Source organism: Myzus persicae, unplaced genomic scaffold (genome assembly GCF_001856785.1).
Source record: "Myzus persicae strain clone G006 unplaced genomic scaffold, MPER_G0061.0, whole genome shotgun sequence".
Lineage (NCBI taxonomy): Eukaryota > Metazoa > Arthropoda > Insecta > Hemiptera > Aphididae > Myzus > Myzus persicae.
Window position 1 is genome coordinate 1 of NW_019100476.1, and position 21,102 is coordinate 21,102.

Below are 21,102 nucleotides of genomic sequence, written 5' to 3' on the forward strand. Positions count from 1 at the left end.
CCAAACTACCACACTAAGGTCGGGAAAACCACGCTCTGCTACCAAAAATGTTCGCCACGCCGCTCCTACTTTTTCTATCGCGGTTAGCGACACGACTTGCGTAGTGTTAGGGACGGAAGGGGAGCAAACCCGCACTGTAATATCTCGTACAATATGTCTCGGTAGATAAATGCAATATATATTTTCACAATGATGAACACAATAATACAAAAATACAATAATTCGAACACAAATAATATTGATTTATGACCTGATTGACACCTCGGCGTTGGTCACTGCTCAGCCTGGTCCTCGCTGGAAGTGCGACAGCGTCTTCCTCGTAAAAGTCGTCACCGTGGCGCAGTTCAATGACGGCCCAACGTTGACACGTATAATAATACTTAATAGTAACTCGGTGGTGGGCGGTGACACAATCCGTCAAACTTTGACTATCTCAAAGTTTACGACAGTAGGTATGAAAGCAAACGCAAACAATACTAATAAATAAATAGGTCGAATGACCACGAGGTCGACCTATCCCAACAACAAGAGTACACGACACGAACCGGCGACACGTGATCCGCCTGGTTCGAGAGTTAGCACAAGAGAGAGCACAGTGTCCCGGCAAAAGAGCCGTGGACGCCGGCCGGCGTGTGGACACCGTGGAGGGGGGACGACTCGTCGCGAACATTCCGCGCCGATCACGCGACTTGGAAAGCCTTTGGACTTAACAGATTCGGCGGGAATTCAGCCGCGTTCGAACAACATCATTACTTTTAAAAAAACAACTATAAATTATATTATTTATTATGATAATTAATTAATAGGGCTACAATTTTCGGTATTACTCAATACAACCAAAATACTTGCACATTAGAAGACTTATTTTCTTATGTGTGTTTACTCCAAATTATTCATTTTGTGAAGTGTATAACTTTCTTAGGTGCTGGAGCGTATTCAGATTCATGGGTTTAGCCGTTGCTACTAAAATGCTTCATAAGTGTGGCTTACTCAACACTAAGGATCCAATCATACAATTGGATTTTGCAGGCCGGTAGCCGTATTCCTCATTCTTCTTTTCCCAGCAAGGTCCATTTAAGACCTTTGCTCCCTCAAAAACTCCTATCTACCCATATTTATCTTCGCTATCTTCAATTATTCTCGTTCCTTGTGAAATTCCAGTAAGGTCTGTCTTCGCCCTTTCTTCCCATCATTGTATTTGTCGACCTCTAGACTTTTTTCAGTTCATTCTTTCAATAAAAATGATGTTTGCTATACGTCCAGACCTCAAAACTCGACCAGACCATTTTAATATTTTACTTTTTAAATACATTTTTTAAATTCAGATTTTAGCAAATTTTTAAATGCACTTGAGGACCGTTTTTTGAATCATTGAAATTGTTTGAAAACTTCTGAATGACCATGTGCAAGTATAAAACTTCAATTTTTCGGATAAGAACCTATTTTAGTACAATACCGTAAATGTACCGAAAATAGCATGAAATCAACGATTATAGTTATATCTAATTCAATTCAATAAAATTATGTAATACGTAAGCAATTTACATTTAATTGCAATTAACTTACCTTCATAATAATCTGATACTATTTTTAGAATACCTATGAAATTTTGAAATGATTCATTAAAAATTGTTTACAACTATGATAATTATTTGAATAGTTAACTTAAAATATGTTTTGGTTGTTTTTCTTTTTACGGTCTGGTATAGGTCTAACAAGCTGGTACTGTCACTATGTATTTAATAATAAATAACTATGTAATTACATATTAATGATGGTTTATTGGTGTTAAAGACTTTTGTTGAAACAATTAACAATTTGCAAGGCTGTGCATTAACGAGTAAAAAAGTTAGTTTAATTACAATTTACAACTCGTTAACGTAACTATTTACTTTTAAATTTTAACTAACTTAACAATTAACTTATGAACTACATATTGTTTTAAAAAAAAACTTGAAATTAAAGAATTAATTGTCAACTTTCAGAAGTAAGTCATGTGTATTTATTTTGTTTTTAATTGTATTACATTTTATTATTTCAGTCTACTTCATTTACATGTCAAAAAATATGTGCCGTGACTTGTTTAAAGTTTAACATTTTATATTTTTCCAATCATTCTGTATTCTAAATTAACGTCATGTGTACATAAGAAAATATTTATTATTTTTTTAATACTATAAAAAAACAAAATTAAGAACGAGTTTAAACGATTTTACGAGTTTGTGCTATATGTGGACCTATAATTATATCTCTATTTTAGTAGGTATTCTATTTTGAACTCACACTGACATAAAGAATCTCTGCAAGGCTCATTTAAATTATATAAAAGAATTGTTGTTGGGTGTTAATTAATATTTATAACTTAATAGTTAAGTAACTATTGTTCTTTTTCTCAAAAACGAAAACTTCAATGACAAACGATGTATCATACTTTTACAGCACTCACCATTCATTTATCAATAAGAAAAAAATGGTCGAAATTCTAACTTCAGACGCTCTAAAAAAGGCTAAACTTTTACATCAAACATTTTTCGATTTTTACAAACAGAAAAGAACGTACTAAGAGCATATTAAAAAAAAAAATTTAATTTTTGGTCGTCCAGTAAAGTAATTTTATACAAACAATTATTATCAATTTATGGTCAACTGTTTCTAAAATTTCCACTAACAACAACTAATGAGTAATTTTTCATTCAATATTCAAGTTTTTTACCAATCTATGTCCTTCTCTCCTTAATAACTAAAAAAACTTGATGTATTACAGGGCGGTCATCGTTTCCACCAAGAAACTCAATTTTCGTTTCCGCCAACTCTCGTTTCTGCTTATATTATTAAGTTCGAGTTTGAGAACCCTTTAAAAATTTGATTTTCAAATGTTCAAAACAGGGCTATACATTCAAATTAAAAGTGGCAACTTATGTATGTAAAACCTTATCAGATGTAATATAAAAAAGAGTAAAAACGATTACCTAACGAATACAAAAACAAAAAGATTTCAAGAATGACCTCATTAAAAAAGGTATGAAACAATTATTCAAAATAATAAATACTAAATAAGTATTCAAAAATATTCGAATATAATATATTGTAAGACAAATTCAATTTTAATTAACTTAAACAATTTTTGGGGGTCAATAAGAACTGCCTCCTCGTGGTGGCTCCTGGTTAACTCTAAATGGTTCTCGAACTATAATATTTAGACAGGTAGGTAGAAACAGATTTGGCGGAAACGAAAATATAGTTTTTTGGTGGAAGCGACTGACGCCCTTATTACCTACATCAAAATAAACTTCAAAAGTTTGACAAGTGTTTATCGCTCTGATTTTGAGTGGAGATATTGTGTTATCCTTACTTATCCATACTTGTATAAACAATCATAGTTCATTATTTTCCTTTTATTTCGACACTTCAAAATGTCGGACATTTTACATAGTAAATAACAAAATTGTGGGAAAGAGTTTTCAAGTAATAAAGTAAACTGTAAAGAATATCAAGTTAGCCAATGGTCTTTTCAGTTTCTACATAGAAATATTGAGTCAACACTAAGTCACTAACTAGAAAAACATTCAAAATTAATTTTTGCTGAATAAAAAGTTTTAAAAAATGGGTATTAACTTTTAACATACCTGAGTTAATCAAATTAAATTAACTTTTAACTTTGTCTTATTGTCGCATGTTAATTTAACTGAGTTAAAAAAAAATCGTCAACTTCCAGCCATGATAATCCGTTAGGTATGGATAATTGACAAGCTAACTAACAAATCATTTTAACATTTATTATAAAATATTTCGATTCTTTTCCGTTTTGTGAATTTATTCGGCCTTCTGCAAGGACGGGCATTGAAAGATTTATACTCGAAAACAATGTCACGAAAAAAAAGTATGTATACATTTTCCTGAAAGAAAATTCCTGATGAATTTATTCGAGTAGGTACCTATGACTAATAAAATATTTATAATTTCCAAAATATTATACATTTGTGTATTGTATACTTTTCCAGTACATTTACATTATTTTTATAAAAAACTAATTTTTACTATAACATTTCAACAACAATCGAAAATAGATTCGGCATTTATAGTTTTCGAAAATGTACAATGTTTGAATGGTTGTTAATCTCAAACATAATTTAAGAATACACAATATAATACATCAATCATTGAATTTTCTTCAAGGTTATAATTATAATTATAATATTTTTATTAATTATTAACTTATAGTCTTACGTGAACATTTATCTGAATATAAAATGAAATATTTTTATTAGTCATCTTGGCTATTTACTACAGATTAACATACAATAATGATCTCTTAGTAATAGACTATAACAAAATAAAACAATCCATGAGATTTTCTTTAATACAGAGGAAAATTATTTAATTTTTAAACATCTAAGGTATTATAATATATTTTATAAGCATAGATGGAGAGAAATTGAAAAAAAAATGAGTTTTAAAATTTGTAACAATATATTAATAAACATAAGCTGAATAAACAATGTACTTGACGTTTTTTCTTAAAACAAAAAAACTTCCATTATTTTTAAAATTTTCAGGAATAACAATATTACCACGGACATCATAATATTCTATAAAATTAATATCTAATAAACAGCATACATTTTGTTTTCCTTGAAAGATATAATAACATAATAATAAGTGGTTTGAGTTTTCAAATGAACTCTAAAAGACTTTACAACTCACTGACGATAAATAGCAACACAATAAAAGATTATCATACCAATATAACTATAATGATATTATGATTTGTTTTATTATTTAAATTAATTTTTCATACCTCTTGCTTCATTATTTTTTGAAGTAATAACCGGCATAACCCAAATTGCTACGATTAAAATTATAAACGTTATTCAAATATTCTTTAAAAAAATCATTTTGATTTAATAGAAGAAAATAATACAATTAATGTGAACTCTGAACATTAAGTGAAACAAAATATTTTTTCCCAATTTCTTTTATAAACTTCTAATCCATAACTCCTCACCACTAAATAAATAATGTTCACAATAAATTGACTATTTACTTGACACACAAAAGAATAATTGTATTTTCTATATTGTAAAACGTCAAACAAGTTTTTATTTTTAAAACACCTGAGAAAATAATGTGTACGTATTTAACTTTGAATTCAAAGCATGGCTCGATAAAGTGTCGTAAACCGGAAATTAATGTGGTGACCCCGTTTATCATGAGAACAAAAATACTTTAAAATATTTTGGTAGTCTTGAACTATTAACTACTACGTAACTTCTTGCACTAAAAATATAACTTAATAAGCAATGTCGTAATACAAATAAGGAATTATAAGGTAAAGCATATATATTGTGTATGCTTTATGTTATTTTTACTTCAGTTGATCATAAAAAAATACATACGTGATTTTTTAAGTTTAGAAAATATATACAAAGATCAATGTATACAATATACATAAATCAAAATAATAAATTCATAAATTCATAAATTCAAACTGGAATTACTAGAGACCCTATACGAGATACTTGCACCCATTCCCGAGAAATCCAAAAAATGAATCAATTTCATCAACGAAACAGCACTTCGTTATTTCATTTAAAATTATTAAGTACGTAAGTGTGCAGTTCAATGTGCATATATAAATATATTTAGTAATAATTAAGTAATTTAGTGCTTATTAATTTAATGTAAATTCTATTTTTTGTCTTCTAACGTAAAAAAAAAATGTAACGCCGGCTAATATAACCTTGTTGTTGATACCGCTAACAGTTAATATAAAAAAATCCTTATATATATACCTATCCTTGTCTTATCCGCCGAAGTTTGCATTATTTCATGATTTATTTTGCAGTTTTCTCCGATGATTAACATAGTTCTTGGAACACAATAATAAATAAATAATAATACTCGTCGAGCGTTATACTGTAGATCGATGGCCATAATATATACTCTCAGCTTACTGTGTATAAATGACTAACAAGTTTTCTGTTGAAAATATATTTTAAAATACGATATCATATAATATAACGAAATATACGTTTTATCGATTTTTTGGTCGTTAAATCTGAAACGTTTGATTTATACATTCGATAATCCGAAAAAAGAAGAAACAATTTATTTTTGTGTCTACAAATGTTATATTTGTCATGGTAATTTGTTTATATTTTATTAAATTTTTTCAAAGAAAATATTTAATTAGAACTATTTTTTAGTTAAATATTTCCGGATGCAGAAAGTTTATCTAAAAATGTTCGTATATATTATAAACTATATAATTATTGAAAAAATAGGTAGGTACATATTAATTTACGTTTTTGCATTTAAAAAATAAAATTATGATAGCACGGGGTCCTGTGTAGGCAATTTAACTACACGATTTTTGCGGTACCTCTTGTACCTAGCAGTGTTAATAACATAGTTTTATAATAATAATATGCTAATGATACCTAGGTAATAAAATATTATATTTTACCAGTCAGTACTGAGTAATTTTTTTGAAAATATTTTTTTCTATGACAGCATGATGTCATTAACAGTGTTGTCGCTTGTAATATAAGCGCATATTCCTATCCCTATGTATTATTTATATATTTATTATACGGGCTAGGCCACTTTCACAATACATGTACATTGTACACTGTACAGTGTATAGTTAAATAATTACAGTAGATACTTAGACATAACAAAAGGCGGCTATTAATATTTACAATTAAGAATTTGTTCTAATATAATACGGTTTTAATGAGTGCACTCATAAACTTATGTATAGAATAATACTAGACTAGAAATAAACGTTTAATATATATTATACATGTACGTCCTGACTTGTCTAAACACTGACGGTCGAACATATTAAATATTTATTTTACGGGGAGGGCCCATTTTACATTTTATATAGTAGCTTTTGAGTACATAATTTAATAGAAAATATCTTAAATATTAGACTATCATTGTTTTAGGGAGACTTAAACAATAGAATACAATGTAAGAACTAAAATAGAAAAGAAGAGTCATTTTTCTCTACGCAACTGCTAGTTCGCATTTCGCAAAGTAATAAGTGGAGGCATTCATGACATAAAAAAAACATATTGGATCTAGTGTTAACCATTGAGGTACCTTGAACGAGATTAGCGAAAGCAGTTCTAAACATTCAATTGTACCATCAGTCCATCAAGGACAGCTATACTCGAGAATAGGAAAGTACAAAGTTTTCATGGACATATTAAGTTTATATTGTTTAGCCAATCTCATAAAAATCCAAGTTGTCTTAAGTGATGTTGCAGCAAACATATTCGATATGACGATTGGGATCGAGATTATAGCAAAAGTTTAACTTTTATAAACTGAGTTAAGTTAGTATTTTTTTTGTAGCAACTTTAACTTAACAGTTAAATTAATGATTTGTTAACTGTTAACTTTTAACTTATCGATTAGTGTTCTCTTAATTTAACTGAACTTGTGTTAATTATTTTCATTAACTTATCCACCTTTGGATTATAGCTTAACTTGAAGGCAGGGTCGGTAAGAAAGTTATAACACGAGTGATATTTTCGACTGCAAGGCGGTATGAGGGTTATCGGAGATTGATTTCTAGTAAATGAAATGATTTTGCATTTGAAAAGGTTAAGGGATAAATCTAACGCTGTCACCTAATCGACTAACCCATCTAATTCAGCTTGAAGCATTTGACAATCCTCTAAAGAGCAAATTTACATAAAGAGCTTTCTGGTATCCGCAAAACATAGGACAAGGGAGTGTAGCAGATCACGCTGAACGCTATTCACAAATTTGGAAAACAGTAGGAGAAATAAGTTTCCCCCTTGTGGGCCCCCGAAGTAGCTAAAAATAAGTTTGATATTATGTCGATATTATATAATAATATCATACTATTGCAAATACTTGCCTTTTACTGCAAGTACATTCAGATAAAGTGCAGCTGATTGCAGGATACGCATATGTTTTGAACCAATATTATTATAATTCTTAAAATTATTATAACTTATTTATGGAAATTGAAGTTTAATTTTTGGTCAGGTTGATTGAATTATGTTGATATTTTTATTATATCACCAACTTTGAAATTTTGAAAACTATTAACGAATTCATTAACAACGTTAATAAATACGTTATGTTACATTATTAATTTTTATACATTGCTTTAAAGTATAAAAAGCAATACGATTTTGTATTTCAATTACTATTCAGAGAGGAGATATTAAAGTAGAATATTTTATGTTTAACCAAGTGTTACTGTCAGGTAAATGGTAAAAAAAACTAGTAATTTAATTTAATTCCAATATTATTGAAGTAATAAATAATGGGAAATGCATAAAAATCGATTGGACCGGTGGTTAGTATTATGGAGACATATAGACGTAATATAAACTAAGCCATTTTTTTCTCTGTGGGTCCGTTGATTAGAAATTAACTGCCAGTTATTCGAACTAAAGAACGGAAGATTGTAAAGAATTTGCGTCAACCATAGTGGCCGTAGGAAAAAATGTTCCTACCTTATAATACGGAGTGATCCAATTAAAGTAAGAAACCGACCCCGTTACTTCAGAAAACACTAATGATTAATACTTAAAACCTTAAAATTATTTACTAATATATGAAATACAGTTCAAACAAAAAGATCTATAAAGCATAAATGATTAATAAGTATTATATTTTATAAATTATAAGTTATTAAACATTATTATAGGTTGATACTTAAGTAGGCACTTAAGACATAAATATACATAAATTACTTTGCATTTCAATTTATACTTATTTTGTAAAAACATTAAATTTGGTACGTAGCTTTAACTTAAACAAAAATCATTTCAGTTTATCGTGCCTATACCATTTACATTTGTCTTACTAAACACAATAAATATAACATGAAGAATGCCCATCGATAAGGAGCCGCAAGAAAATAACTTAAATGTTGATACTCCTCCAAATTTTTCGTAAAAAAATCCACCTATTAAACCACCTAAAGATATACCTAAACAATAAAAATTTATAAACAGAGTTAAATAAGCAATGCAAATAAAATTTCAAACATAATTATTGATCATTTATAAATGATTTAATAAAATGTTTAATGATAAAAATGACCAATTCCTCACCTATACACTAAATTAACATTTAATCTTAGATTTTTTTCCAAAACTGATTACAGTATACCTATTGAATTAGTTAAAACAATAACATGTTTAACTTAAATACTCTGAGATAAACAATAAGGCAAGGGAATTAATAATTGTATACTTTAATAATATATCCTATTTTGGTGGTTATATACTATAATATTGAATTTATAGCTAGTAATTCATAAATGTGTCCACTTATTTGGTTGGATGGAAAATGTTCCAAAAACTTCACTAAACAACTTTGAGATGGAAATGTTCGTATAGTATTGATAAGTTAATAATAGAATCGATTATACTTAGTATAATAATTAATAAAATGTGTATGTACAGCCAGGTATGTATAATCAATGGTAATGGTGGTTACTATTTTGAGGTCATTTTTCAACTTCTTTAACGACAAAAATATTATTTATATGCATTAACTGTAATGATATAGTATAACTGATAATATTATATTAAGCCAATCAAAATAAACACTATACACAAGGAACATATTTGTTTAGTCAACATATAGGTTAGGTTACCCATTGTGATATAAGTAAAAAATATAAAGTGATACAAAAAGATAAAAAAATATCCAAGACGCTGTTAAATGAATTCAATAACACAAAATATGGCATAAAAATATCATAAATAGTTATACACATACCGACACCTTCAAACAGTGCTCCTGAAAATCCTACCACTGTAGTTACAGCACTTGCAGGAGCAACGATTCTTGCGTATTCCATCAATACAGCGTGGCACAATCCAAATGTGATTCCGTTAGTGAATTCAACTGGCAGTATCCAAATAGGATTTGTTATAATAGAATACAGGTAAAACCTAACAGCAAAAGTGAAAAGACCTAACGCCATGCATTGCGAATGACCAATTCGTTTGATAATCCAACCAGAAAAAAATAAAAATGGCATTTCACCACCAATGCATTGGATTCCTATGGCTGAACCCTGTAATGTTTTTATCCACAATTGCTTTTCACTATGATACTTCTGAGTTAAATCCTCCATATACCTATAAAACAGGTAAGTTAAATTCAAGAAATATTCAATAGGCATAAAATATAAAACGAACCATATTTCATACATTAGGAATAACAATACAAAATAATATTACGTTATTCATAAGTTCATAACGTAGGAATTAAGAATATATGATATTACAACTTTACACTAACATTACAATTATATATGTATAAGTTAACAATTTTCTAAACAAAATAAAAAAATATTTATTTAATGTTAAATCATTTTAAAAATTGTCTGTATTACCAAAAAAGGTAATTCCACACCATAGACGTACAAACACCCATTAATATGATCCACACAAAAAATATCACTATATTCACATTTGTTAGCAATTTGAATACGTCAGATAGTGTATTTTTAGATCCAATTGTCTCAGTAATCTTCAATGAAGCATGGAAACATTTAAAAAATAATTTATTATCGTATAGTTGAGTAGTTGATAATGTAATATTTAAAATTCTATAATAATCCTAAATATCTATTCAGTCTGCTATTAGACATTATAGAATAGGTATAAAAATGTACCAACCATTAGTGACTTATGAATTAAATACAAGTAACTCACTTTTATTTTGTAAGCTACCACGAAATCACAGACTACGATTATAAGACATAGATAGTAAATAGGAGAGTAGTTCTTGTGAATATCACTATCACTAAAATAATCAACAAGTGCTCCGCCAAATATTGAGAAAAGTCCCCAACTAATAGATCCCCAACACCTTTGCTTACCAAAATCTTCAAGTTTCACACCTGAATAACACAACAATAATAACATAGGTTAACATATTATATTTACATAGCTATATACATATACATTATTTATTACTTTATTTCGTGTATATTATTTACCAACTATCATAAGACAAATGACAATAATATACAATATACTTAATGTTTTTTTTAATCGTAATTAATGTTTTTTGTGTGATAAATTAATGATAAATTAATTTTTTAAATAGAAACAATTACCTAAGAGATCAAAGCAAATTGGATCTTGAAGACTCCAAGTGATTGCTTGACCAACCCAAAACAAACTCATAACAATGAAATATTCCCAGAACTGGTGTAAGCCGAAAATGCTCCCTTCGAACTTTGTAACAGTAGCTAATTCCATTATAACATCATTCGAGCAGTCGATCTCACATCCAGTGCTCACTGGTTTTAGACACGAGGGAAATAATAAAACCTGGTTTTTCATGAACTGCACCATTTTTACTTCAAACCCGAAATTGTTTTCTATCTAATAATGCAAATTATATAGTTGGAAAAATTATAAATAACTTAAATAACATGCAAAATTATGATTTTCATTCATAAAATAATAAAATATGAATCGAAAAGTTAATATTGTATAAATGATTCGACAAAGGTTGATTTAAAATCAACTCCTTAATAATTATAAACTATAATAATAATTTTCTAATATTATTTACAAATTTGTTTATATTTGTTCTGATCCATTTACTATGTGTGTAAAAAATCGGTTATTATAACACATGAAGATTTGTATGCATTGACTATCAGAGATCCTTTGCGTACCTATTATAGCAATGTTTGATGCAAATAACATAAAATGTTTACAATTTACCTGATCTGTTATACTTTTAAACAAAGATACATTATAATGTTCAAGATTATTGTTTGTATCCTTGTTGTATTGAGGAATACAATAATCCTTACTCCAAGATTTACATATTTCATCCCGAAATGATTTATTTGGCTGACAAAACAACTAAAAAGAATAAGTACATACAAAATGTATTATTTATTCATTTGTAAATTAAGCTTTTTAATTTATTTTTAAAAATATTACATAAAAAAATAAACAATACGTTATCAATTATAGGGCTCGAAAGTTGTAGGTTGTATATTATTCTATGTGCTATCGATTTATAGGAGACCAAAGTAGAAATCCGAAAGCTTGAACTGTAAAATAGTAAGTTTTTGAAAATTTAAAATGCATATTTTACAATGCATGCAAACATGCATGTTTCGTTAATTTTAGGGGAAAAGTGTATACTTCTTGATTTTTATACGTATACTATGCAATATGCATATATTTAATATTTTCTAAAAAAATGTATCTTTTTCTTTCTTATAAGCTGTATATTTTAATAATAGTATTGAATATATAACTAAAAACTATATAATGTAAATATTTATTGAAATCGTATTAGGTTTAACGACAGCGGTACATTTAATGTATATCGCACTAATAGTGTACACATTTTTCGAATATATTTTATTTTAACTATTTTTCTTCATTTCAATAAAAATTTTCTTCTCCGCCATATTTGAAATATTATACATTGCTTTTTCAAATTTCAAATTTTATATTTTTACGTTTCTTTTAGTGACAGTTAATAATAACGTAAATTAATGTTTTTGATATTTGGTATTTATGCGATTATTTATTAATTTTTTTCCATATTTGACATTTTTTTTTATTTATTATTTACAATTGTTTTGTTCATATTTACATGCATATTTTTCCTTTTTCATCTCCTATAACTTCCGAACCTTAGTTATAAAATCCTTAAAATACCATTTTAATATTATCCTATCGTCTACTTAATTTTAATTTTAATAGCTTATAATTATAACGTACTTGACATGTAATCGACCCAGAATTATTTGTTAAGAGTTTAGATAGACTATCATCACATTCAGGCAACTGGCCTGCAACGTTTGAACAAACGTTCAATACTGTTGTGGTGTTACAACTTAAAATCGCAGCAGTTTCCGTTGGTAGTTTTTGAATAAAATTTAACGCAAATGCTGTTAGACCACACGTTAAGACAAATGCTAGAAACATGATTCTTTTCACTCGAAATTTATCAACTATGATTCCAATAATAGGCTTGACTAGAAAGGATAAAATAGATAGATATGTGTAAAGGTAACCAACTAACATTGGTGAATAGCCCATTTGTTTAGCTATGGTCGGAGAAAATCCTACGATAGAAGCAACACCTGAAATTCAAGGTTAAAATTTAATCTATAAGCTATTAGTAGTTATTAAAATAAGTTTATCGTAGAATATAAATTATAACTATCTGAAACTCAAATGTAAAAATATATTAGACTAGAGAGACAAGTAAGTATTCTTGTACAAGACAAGTGTCTTAGTAAGTTTTGGTATGTAAATAAAATATAACTACCTATATAATAGGTAGGTAACCAACTATATATATTATACAGTTATTAGGTTATTATTTTAATAGTAAATAGGTTTTAGTTCAATATTCTTATCACTATAAACCGGAATTTTATGCATTTGAAGGCTTGACATGTCGGACGTCGGTGTTTCAAACTGATTTCATACACATAATTGTATTTTTCAAATAATTACCTTTTTAGATAATAGAGTTATCTATGATAAATTTTGTTTATACTTTACATTGAATAGGTAGATAAGGCCCCCTCATCATATTTTGGGCTCCTGTACTAAATGGTTTTGTTAGCCCCATAAAATATTAATATAAAATAAGTAAATTTCCTATGAAAGTATCAAAATGTCAAACATTATAAATTCATTTCAAAACGCCCCTGTACTCCAGGTCCAACAGCTCCCCTCCTTGTGGGGGCCCTTGGTAGGTAAGTAAGTACTGTGCATTTTTCTGATACTTTTAGTAAATAATAAATTATGTTATTTGTGTATTCAGTTCTGATTTTTTACTTATTTACAACACGATGTTCATAAGCTAATAGTTTGAAACTATAATATTACTTGATAATAATTGATAAGTATTAATAAGTTAGTAATTCATATGTGTGTAGAGGTGGGTATACATATTATATTTTACATGTTTGATAAAATCTAAAAGTTGGTTTCTGAATTTTAATACAGATGTGATTTTCTATAATTTTTTTAATTAATTTTGTTTACAGACTATAAAGTTAAAGTGTCTATTATGTATTATTTATTTAATATTTTAATATTTTACATAATACTAACTATCCCCCACCCGATGTTGCTCGTGAAAATTATTTGTAATTTTTTTTAAATTTATTTTTAAAACAATGTAGATATCTGTGCACATATTCTTCTAGTTATAATAGTAATATAATATGTAACCAAATGCAACTTTTTAAAAACTAAAAATTTTTTTTTCGTAAGCTAGAAAAAAGTCATGCGTGATCTAACTTTATTCACCTATACAAATTGAAAAAATAAACAATTTTTGAGTTCCTATTTAAGCTACAAACATACATTCAACTCTCGTATTTGATTTAAGTTATAATTTATTTATTCGAAACCATAAACGAGACGATTTGATAGTAAAATGGTTACATGGTTTTACTTCATCTACCCAAGTAAGCAATAGCAACACAAATATACTAATTATTTCTCATATTACTATTATAATCTGCAAGCTGTAAATAATAGCAACCATATTTATAAATAAAAAAAATTATTTCCACCGTAAATCTCAAAATCCTTGTATATGTACCTCTCCTGCTCCAATTGTGAATCTTAATTCTTAACCACCCAAGGACTCACTCAAACACATAAAATCGGTACAGCTGTTTAGAAGGAGTTCAGTGACATGCACAAGAATAGAAGAATTATTGTAATGTATATAAAAATATACCTTTAAGCTTTAGTAAACTAATAGGTACCTATATGTAAAAAAAACTACTAAATTCAAAAACAAATATTGTTTATTAATTAGTATTTTATTATTTTATTGATATTACATATTATAACGTTTCGGGCTTATAGTTGGCTCCTTTTGCAATGCATACCTATTTTCCTCGTATTTTATACATTTTTAGTGCATATTATTTCAGTCTCTACTCATCATATAACAAAATCTGAGATTTAAATAGCAATAATTTATTCATATTTCATATTATACCTATAGTTAAAAGTAATTACAACATTTTTGAATGTCGTTGTAAATATAATTTTATTTGAGCATCCTGAGACAGTATAAAGTCAGTTCTGATAAAAAAAAAAGCCACTGACCGACGCCTACAGATAGTCGGCTGACGAGCATTACGCCATTATCTATATTAGCAATACCCGTTATATCACTATTATAGTATTATACTTTTTTGTCCCTATAGGTCATATATTTTGTACAGTGTTTTTAAGCCAGCAGGTTACATATTATATATTGATCATTATTGTAATGAATAAATTATAACATATATGATTTAAAGAAACCCTTTACATGTACAATAATTATTTTTGTAAATTGAATGCGCATTAGCGTAGTGGCGTATCCGACATGGATAAGACGTCATATTATGAGAGTACAATTTAGAAATGTTGATTGATATATTGTCATACTTACCACCCAAATAAAGAAAATAGTGAAATTTCATTCGCATCATACGTTTATTTATTGAAAACATTTTGAACTTGTTAAATTTTTATAGATTTGTATCCTTAGTTTCTGAAAACATAAAAAACTAAAAATATTATTATTAAACAAGAGAATGATGAAGAAGAAGGAGATTCAGAATTATTAAAAGATCGACATGTAGGTAATTCCAAATACTATAAACAACAGCAAATTAGAGCAACCTATTGTGGTACAATTAGCTAACATCAAAGCATAGGTAAAGCAATATATTGATTTATAGAACAAATCAATCATATTTTGGTCATAGATAAAATTGTCAAGAAACTCATATTGTACATGTATACTAATTAATTATAGATTCTATTTGAGCGGTTTATTTTATAAATATGTACCTATATTAATTAAAATAAAACTAGTTAATACCTCTGTATATTTTGTGTCAATATAATATTATGCTCATATCATATTCATAAAATCATAACTATTGTCCATTTTTAAAATTAAAAAAAAAATAACAAGTAACATCAGTCATTTGATTAGACAACTCATAACTCAAAAACTGTATATAAAGTAAATAATATCATATTATCATCATTTATCATAGCTAGGTATCAGAATAAAATATATAAACATATTTTGTTCTATGGTTTCAGTTGGGAACATTTCTAAGTTCCTTCACGAAGTTTTTTCATTCTATAGTTGTAGGTGTCTTTATTTTCTCTCATCACATTCACTTATTATTCTAAATTTATTTGAACAGATTGTGTAGTAAAAAATATTTTAAATGTATATAAGGAGGGAATATTTATCTATTACCATGATTATTGATTACCAACGAACTTCATGACACGGTGAAAAACACGGCGCGACGGAAAAACACACAACACAACCAACACATAACACGAAGGAGGTGCAGTGCAGGCGCCTTTAGTTTGGAATGTCTGTTATCGTTTTCCAAAATACTGCACCGATTGCACTGTTGCACATAATGAATGTTCCATCTGAAATACCTACTGGTGCCCGCTGGATGACATATTTTATGTTTCATCACACCATAGTCAACATTTGGATGGGGGTTCGGAAGGGCTTAGCCCCACCAATATCAAAATGTGTCCCCCCAAAATGTTGTATTTTCATTGAAGTATTAAATCATTCATTAGTTATCAAATCTATACGTAATTCAGTCATTGCGTTATTACTCAGGTATTTGAAGAAATTATTTTCTAATTTCTAATTTCGTATCCACCCACAGAACATAATATATTTTTAATAATGGTATTACAAATTAGTAATTACAATACATGTTAGTATATTACTAATAAGTGATAACATTTCAATTTATTTAGAATATACTATATAGTCGATACTCGATAGGATAGGGTTTTTTTTATGAATTTCCAATTTTCAATCAACGCGCGACGGTTACAATTATTATCAATTATAATACATACATAAATAAGTGCCTAAATGTTTAATTTGTTTTAATGAAAATATTTTTCATTTAAATAATATGCAAATGTATTATAATGCGTATATTACCAAAATGAACGAAAGTGGATGAAAAAAAATGATAAATATATTATGTATTAGATAATATAAAGTAGGTACTTGGATCTTGGATGAACCGTGGAACAGAGCCGGACGAGGAGGGGGGGCAACGAGTCTGTTTCATTTAAATATATAAAGCCAGCCTTTCAAGTCAAAAACTGAAATTGTACCTATGCGCCTCATTATACACTCTACCAGTTATTTTCACCCCGAGACCGATCAAGCGCATTATTGATGATTGCACGAGCTCCAGTCGACGGTGGGATTTATCATTTTCTTGATAATATGGTTATGTTCGAAGTTATGTTTCATCAGTCTGATATCAATCCACCTCTATTTCATCTACACTTGCATCGATGTAATACCAGTGAACTATGTGATTGCGACTGTGGTGCAACGGTGCAGAGTGGTGGAAAACGCTATGTATGATCGATTTATTTTTAGCAGTGCTTTTAAGTACTTACGTTGTGTAATGTGTATTGACATTTAAAAACAAATGTTCCTACATTGATAAGCATTTTAAATACAACTAATAGGTACAGCACTAACCGTGATCTGCTAGCACTTTACCAAGAAGTTTCAGAATTGGATCAAGCTTAACTTTTAGATATGACACGACGCTTTTTTATCACAGCCGTGTAACGGGACACGGGCATCGTGCACATTATGGTATATAAATATGAAATTAATAGGTATACCGACTACCAGGTTAGTAGTCAACATGACTTAACACGGTATACCCGTAAATTGAATTAACAGTTGAATAATAAATGTTCATAAATTAACTAGGTATATAAATATCTATTTTGATCAATGATATAACATTATTTACTAGCTAAAAATTAAGAGTAGTTTATGAACACCAATTGACACCAATCAATATTACGAGGATTAGAGACAAAGATTTAATTAGGTAGTAATATTAGGTAATATATTTGAAGTAGGTATACTTATGCCCATCTAGGTACCTACCTATCTATGTTTTTAAAACTATTATAATCATATACGCATACTCCCGCTTATATAGTATTGCATTATACCTATCCATATAAAAGTAAAACCACTATTGAAGTGAAGATTTATGAGTAGGTATTCGACACACAATACAACGATAAGACTACATTTACACAATTTACATTTGTTTTTTTTTCTTTACAAACATGTCGAAGGTCTATAAATATGTGATGGGTACTTATATATACAGAATGTAACAGGAAGACCTGACAAATGAAATATTTTTAATTTATTTTTTTCCGTAATTTATTAATATTTGTGAGCAAAACATACCCACTCATAATATAACATTTTTATTTTTATATTTTGTAATACTAAAAACATTTGATTGTAAAAACATTTATCGATACCTACTTAACAAAAATAACGGAAACTTACTGAGAATTTTCAATTTCCACCTCCAAAAAGTACAAATTATATTCAATTTGCTTCCAAAAATGTGTGTTTTGAGTGCAAATTATTTATTTGAATCAAGTAGGAAGCTTATTTTTTACAATTTTTTGAAATCAAATTGAATATAATTTGTACTTTTTGGAGGTTGAAAATTCTCAGTAAGTACCTACTTTTTAAAATAATGGGGAAAAACAAAAATAAATAAATGATAATTTATTAATATTGTTTAGTGACATTTTTAGACAGTCTTCGCTGGTATTTGATTAATTTTATATTTTTTTCGAAAAATGGTAATAAAAAATTATTCGTTTGGTTTAAAAGCTTGAAAGTGTAAATGTAATACCAAAAGGTTCCTCATACGTTTTTCTTATAGCTATTTAGAAAAATTTAACGATACATAGACAAGATCATTTTCTTTAAGAATTTAAAGATCAATTTTTGACAAAATCACAAATAACTGTAGTAAAAAATGTATAAAATATAAAATTTTTATTGCTCTAAGGATTGAAAATGTAATACAAGATTTTTCATACAAGTAGTTCACACTTTATCAAAAAACTATTAATCATTTTAGGAAAATATTGGTATATGCAAATACAGTGGTTTTGAAAAAATGATTTCAATCTACCAATAGGTACCTCATATAGGTAGTCATATATTAATAATTATTGGCTACAGCTATAATCCGGTAAGAATGCAAAACTTATTTAAAACCCTTGCTAATATAGTTGGCGACGGTTGAAACTCGATACATATTTTTTTTGAAGTAATAATAATAAAGGCAATGACGTACCACATTCAACTAGAAAACAAATTGTCTAATTGGCGTATTGAATTCACTATTTTAATTAAAAATATTATTTTACATACCTGTACCTATAGTTATGATATTAAGGTTAATTTTTTTTTTAGGTATACATAGAAAACACTACTAACACCTACTTGCAATTTTCATTGTTTACCTGTAAATACCTATTCGTAAAAATATTATAAAAATATACGTTCAAGTTAACACAAACAAATAAAACCGTACACTAATCAGTAGGTATACCTAACACACTATACCTATACTACAATATTAGAGTTACATGACATTGTGACGCGATAACAATTATATATTGAGAAGCTTTTAAAATCCGTTGCCAGGAAGTTCTAAAATAAGAGAGAGTTAATAGAGAGCGCTGGTATCGCCTAGATCACTATTGTCGTATTATTAAGCAAGTACCACGATCATTAAAATCTTAAATCACTAACGCTCCCTTCTTTGTCTCTAACTTAACTCTCCACTAAGATCTTGGAATTCTACCTGTTGTAACTGAAGTGAAACTTTTTTACAAACGTATTTTTGACAGACTTGAAAATCACCCTAACCCACTAATAAAAGAGCTAATTACCAAACCTTCTCACTCCCTGGAATTCTACAACGTAGACTCAAAAGGAAATGGTGTCGTGACCATTTAAATTAAATATCCCTCCTTAATTACCCTAAACATCAAGTCAAGTAAGTGCCCACTAATGGGTGGGTTCTTATTCAAGCAATCCATGTTTTAACTCTTATCCTATATGCTTATTGTACAATTTGTTGGTGTTTTGAAAGATGGTAATATAATACAAATATAATATTGTAAATATTACAGAATTAACTTATGTATTTATGCTTGTACTTTGATTGTCATTATTTTTGATTAAATCAATTATTCTTTTAATATGACACATTATTCTATTTTTAGTAAAAACTAGTTTGATTTTGTTAAAAAACAATGCATTGGGTATTAATATTTGTTTTAATATATGTAGATAATGTGATTCGTTATATACAGTGTGTCCCGTTTTAAATGTACCACTAAATATCTCAGCCCGATAATCTTAGATTGAAATACGGTTTGCTGCAATAGCTAAGGGGTACTGAAAAACACATTTAAGGACAAATTTCAAATTTTTAACTCTTGTAGTATGCGCATGAGCAATACAAATTTTTTTTTAAATTGCAACACCTATTTTTGTCACCAGATATGGATAGATTATTTTATTCTAAGTAATTTTGATCCATTGACCATAATTCTAAACCTAAAATTGAATGAGTTACAGCTTTTTGAAACTTTAAAATAATTAAATGTTTTCGATTTTACCAAAAACATTATACGCTTGAATTGAGTGATTTTTTCATAGATTAGATAGAAAGTATTATGTTAAAAGTTATAAGTGTCATCGATGAACGTACAATACAGAGTGAACGTGCATTAGTTCATTTTTGATAATCAAACAATATGTCAATATCTATAATAATTATCGAAGTACTAAGAATAAAATTAGAAATAATCTTCTATTATCAAAGTACTAATAATAAAACTGGAAATAATTCAACAACTTTTATCGCACAATAATAACGCAATTAAATTTAAATTAGCTATACATTTTTTTTTAGGTAATTTTGTATTCAATTATTTAAATGCATTTAATTTTAGTTAAAAAATGATTTACTTTTGTATCAAATTCAAGCGTATAATATTTTTGGTAAAATCGAAAACATTTAATTATTTTAAAATTTCAAAAAGCTGTAACTCATTCAATTTTAGGTTTAGAATTATGGTCAATGGATCAAAATTACTTAGAATAAAATAATCTATCCATATCTGGTGACAAAAATAGGTGTTGCAATTTAAAAAAAAA

The 21,102-nt window shown here is 27.9% G+C and overlaps 1 protein-coding gene across 3 annotated transcripts; it reads right to left on the reverse strand.

The window, feature by feature from the left end:
* Window positions 1-8,645: 8,645 nt before the first annotated feature.
* LOC111026819 (major facilitator superfamily domain-containing protein 6-like) lies at window positions 8,646-20,897 on the reverse strand. 3 transcript variants are annotated; one of them, XM_022304968.1, is made up of 9 exons: window positions 19,303-20,897; window positions 15,466-15,567; window positions 12,771-13,135; window positions 11,751-11,894; window positions 11,132-11,402; window positions 10,725-10,912; window positions 10,403-10,539; window positions 9,781-10,145; window positions 8,646-8,983 (listed from the first exon to the last, which is right to left on the reverse strand). In XM_022304968.1, exons 2-9 carry the CDS (start codon window positions 15,524-15,526, stop codon window positions 8,820-8,822), a joined length of 1,695 nt encoding a protein of 564 aa, XP_022160660.1. In that variant the 5' UTR covers window positions 15,527-15,567; window positions 19,303-20,897; the 3' UTR covers window positions 8,646-8,819. The 3 variants fall into 3 exon arrangements, with proteins under 3 accessions (XP_022160660.1, XP_022160666.1, XP_022160670.1); XM_022304974.1 differs by having other exon boundaries at window positions 8,820-8,983; window positions 19,375-20,897; XM_022304978.1 differs by having other exon boundaries at window positions 8,820-8,983; window positions 19,369-20,897.
* Window positions 20,898-21,102: the final 205 nt, after the last annotated feature.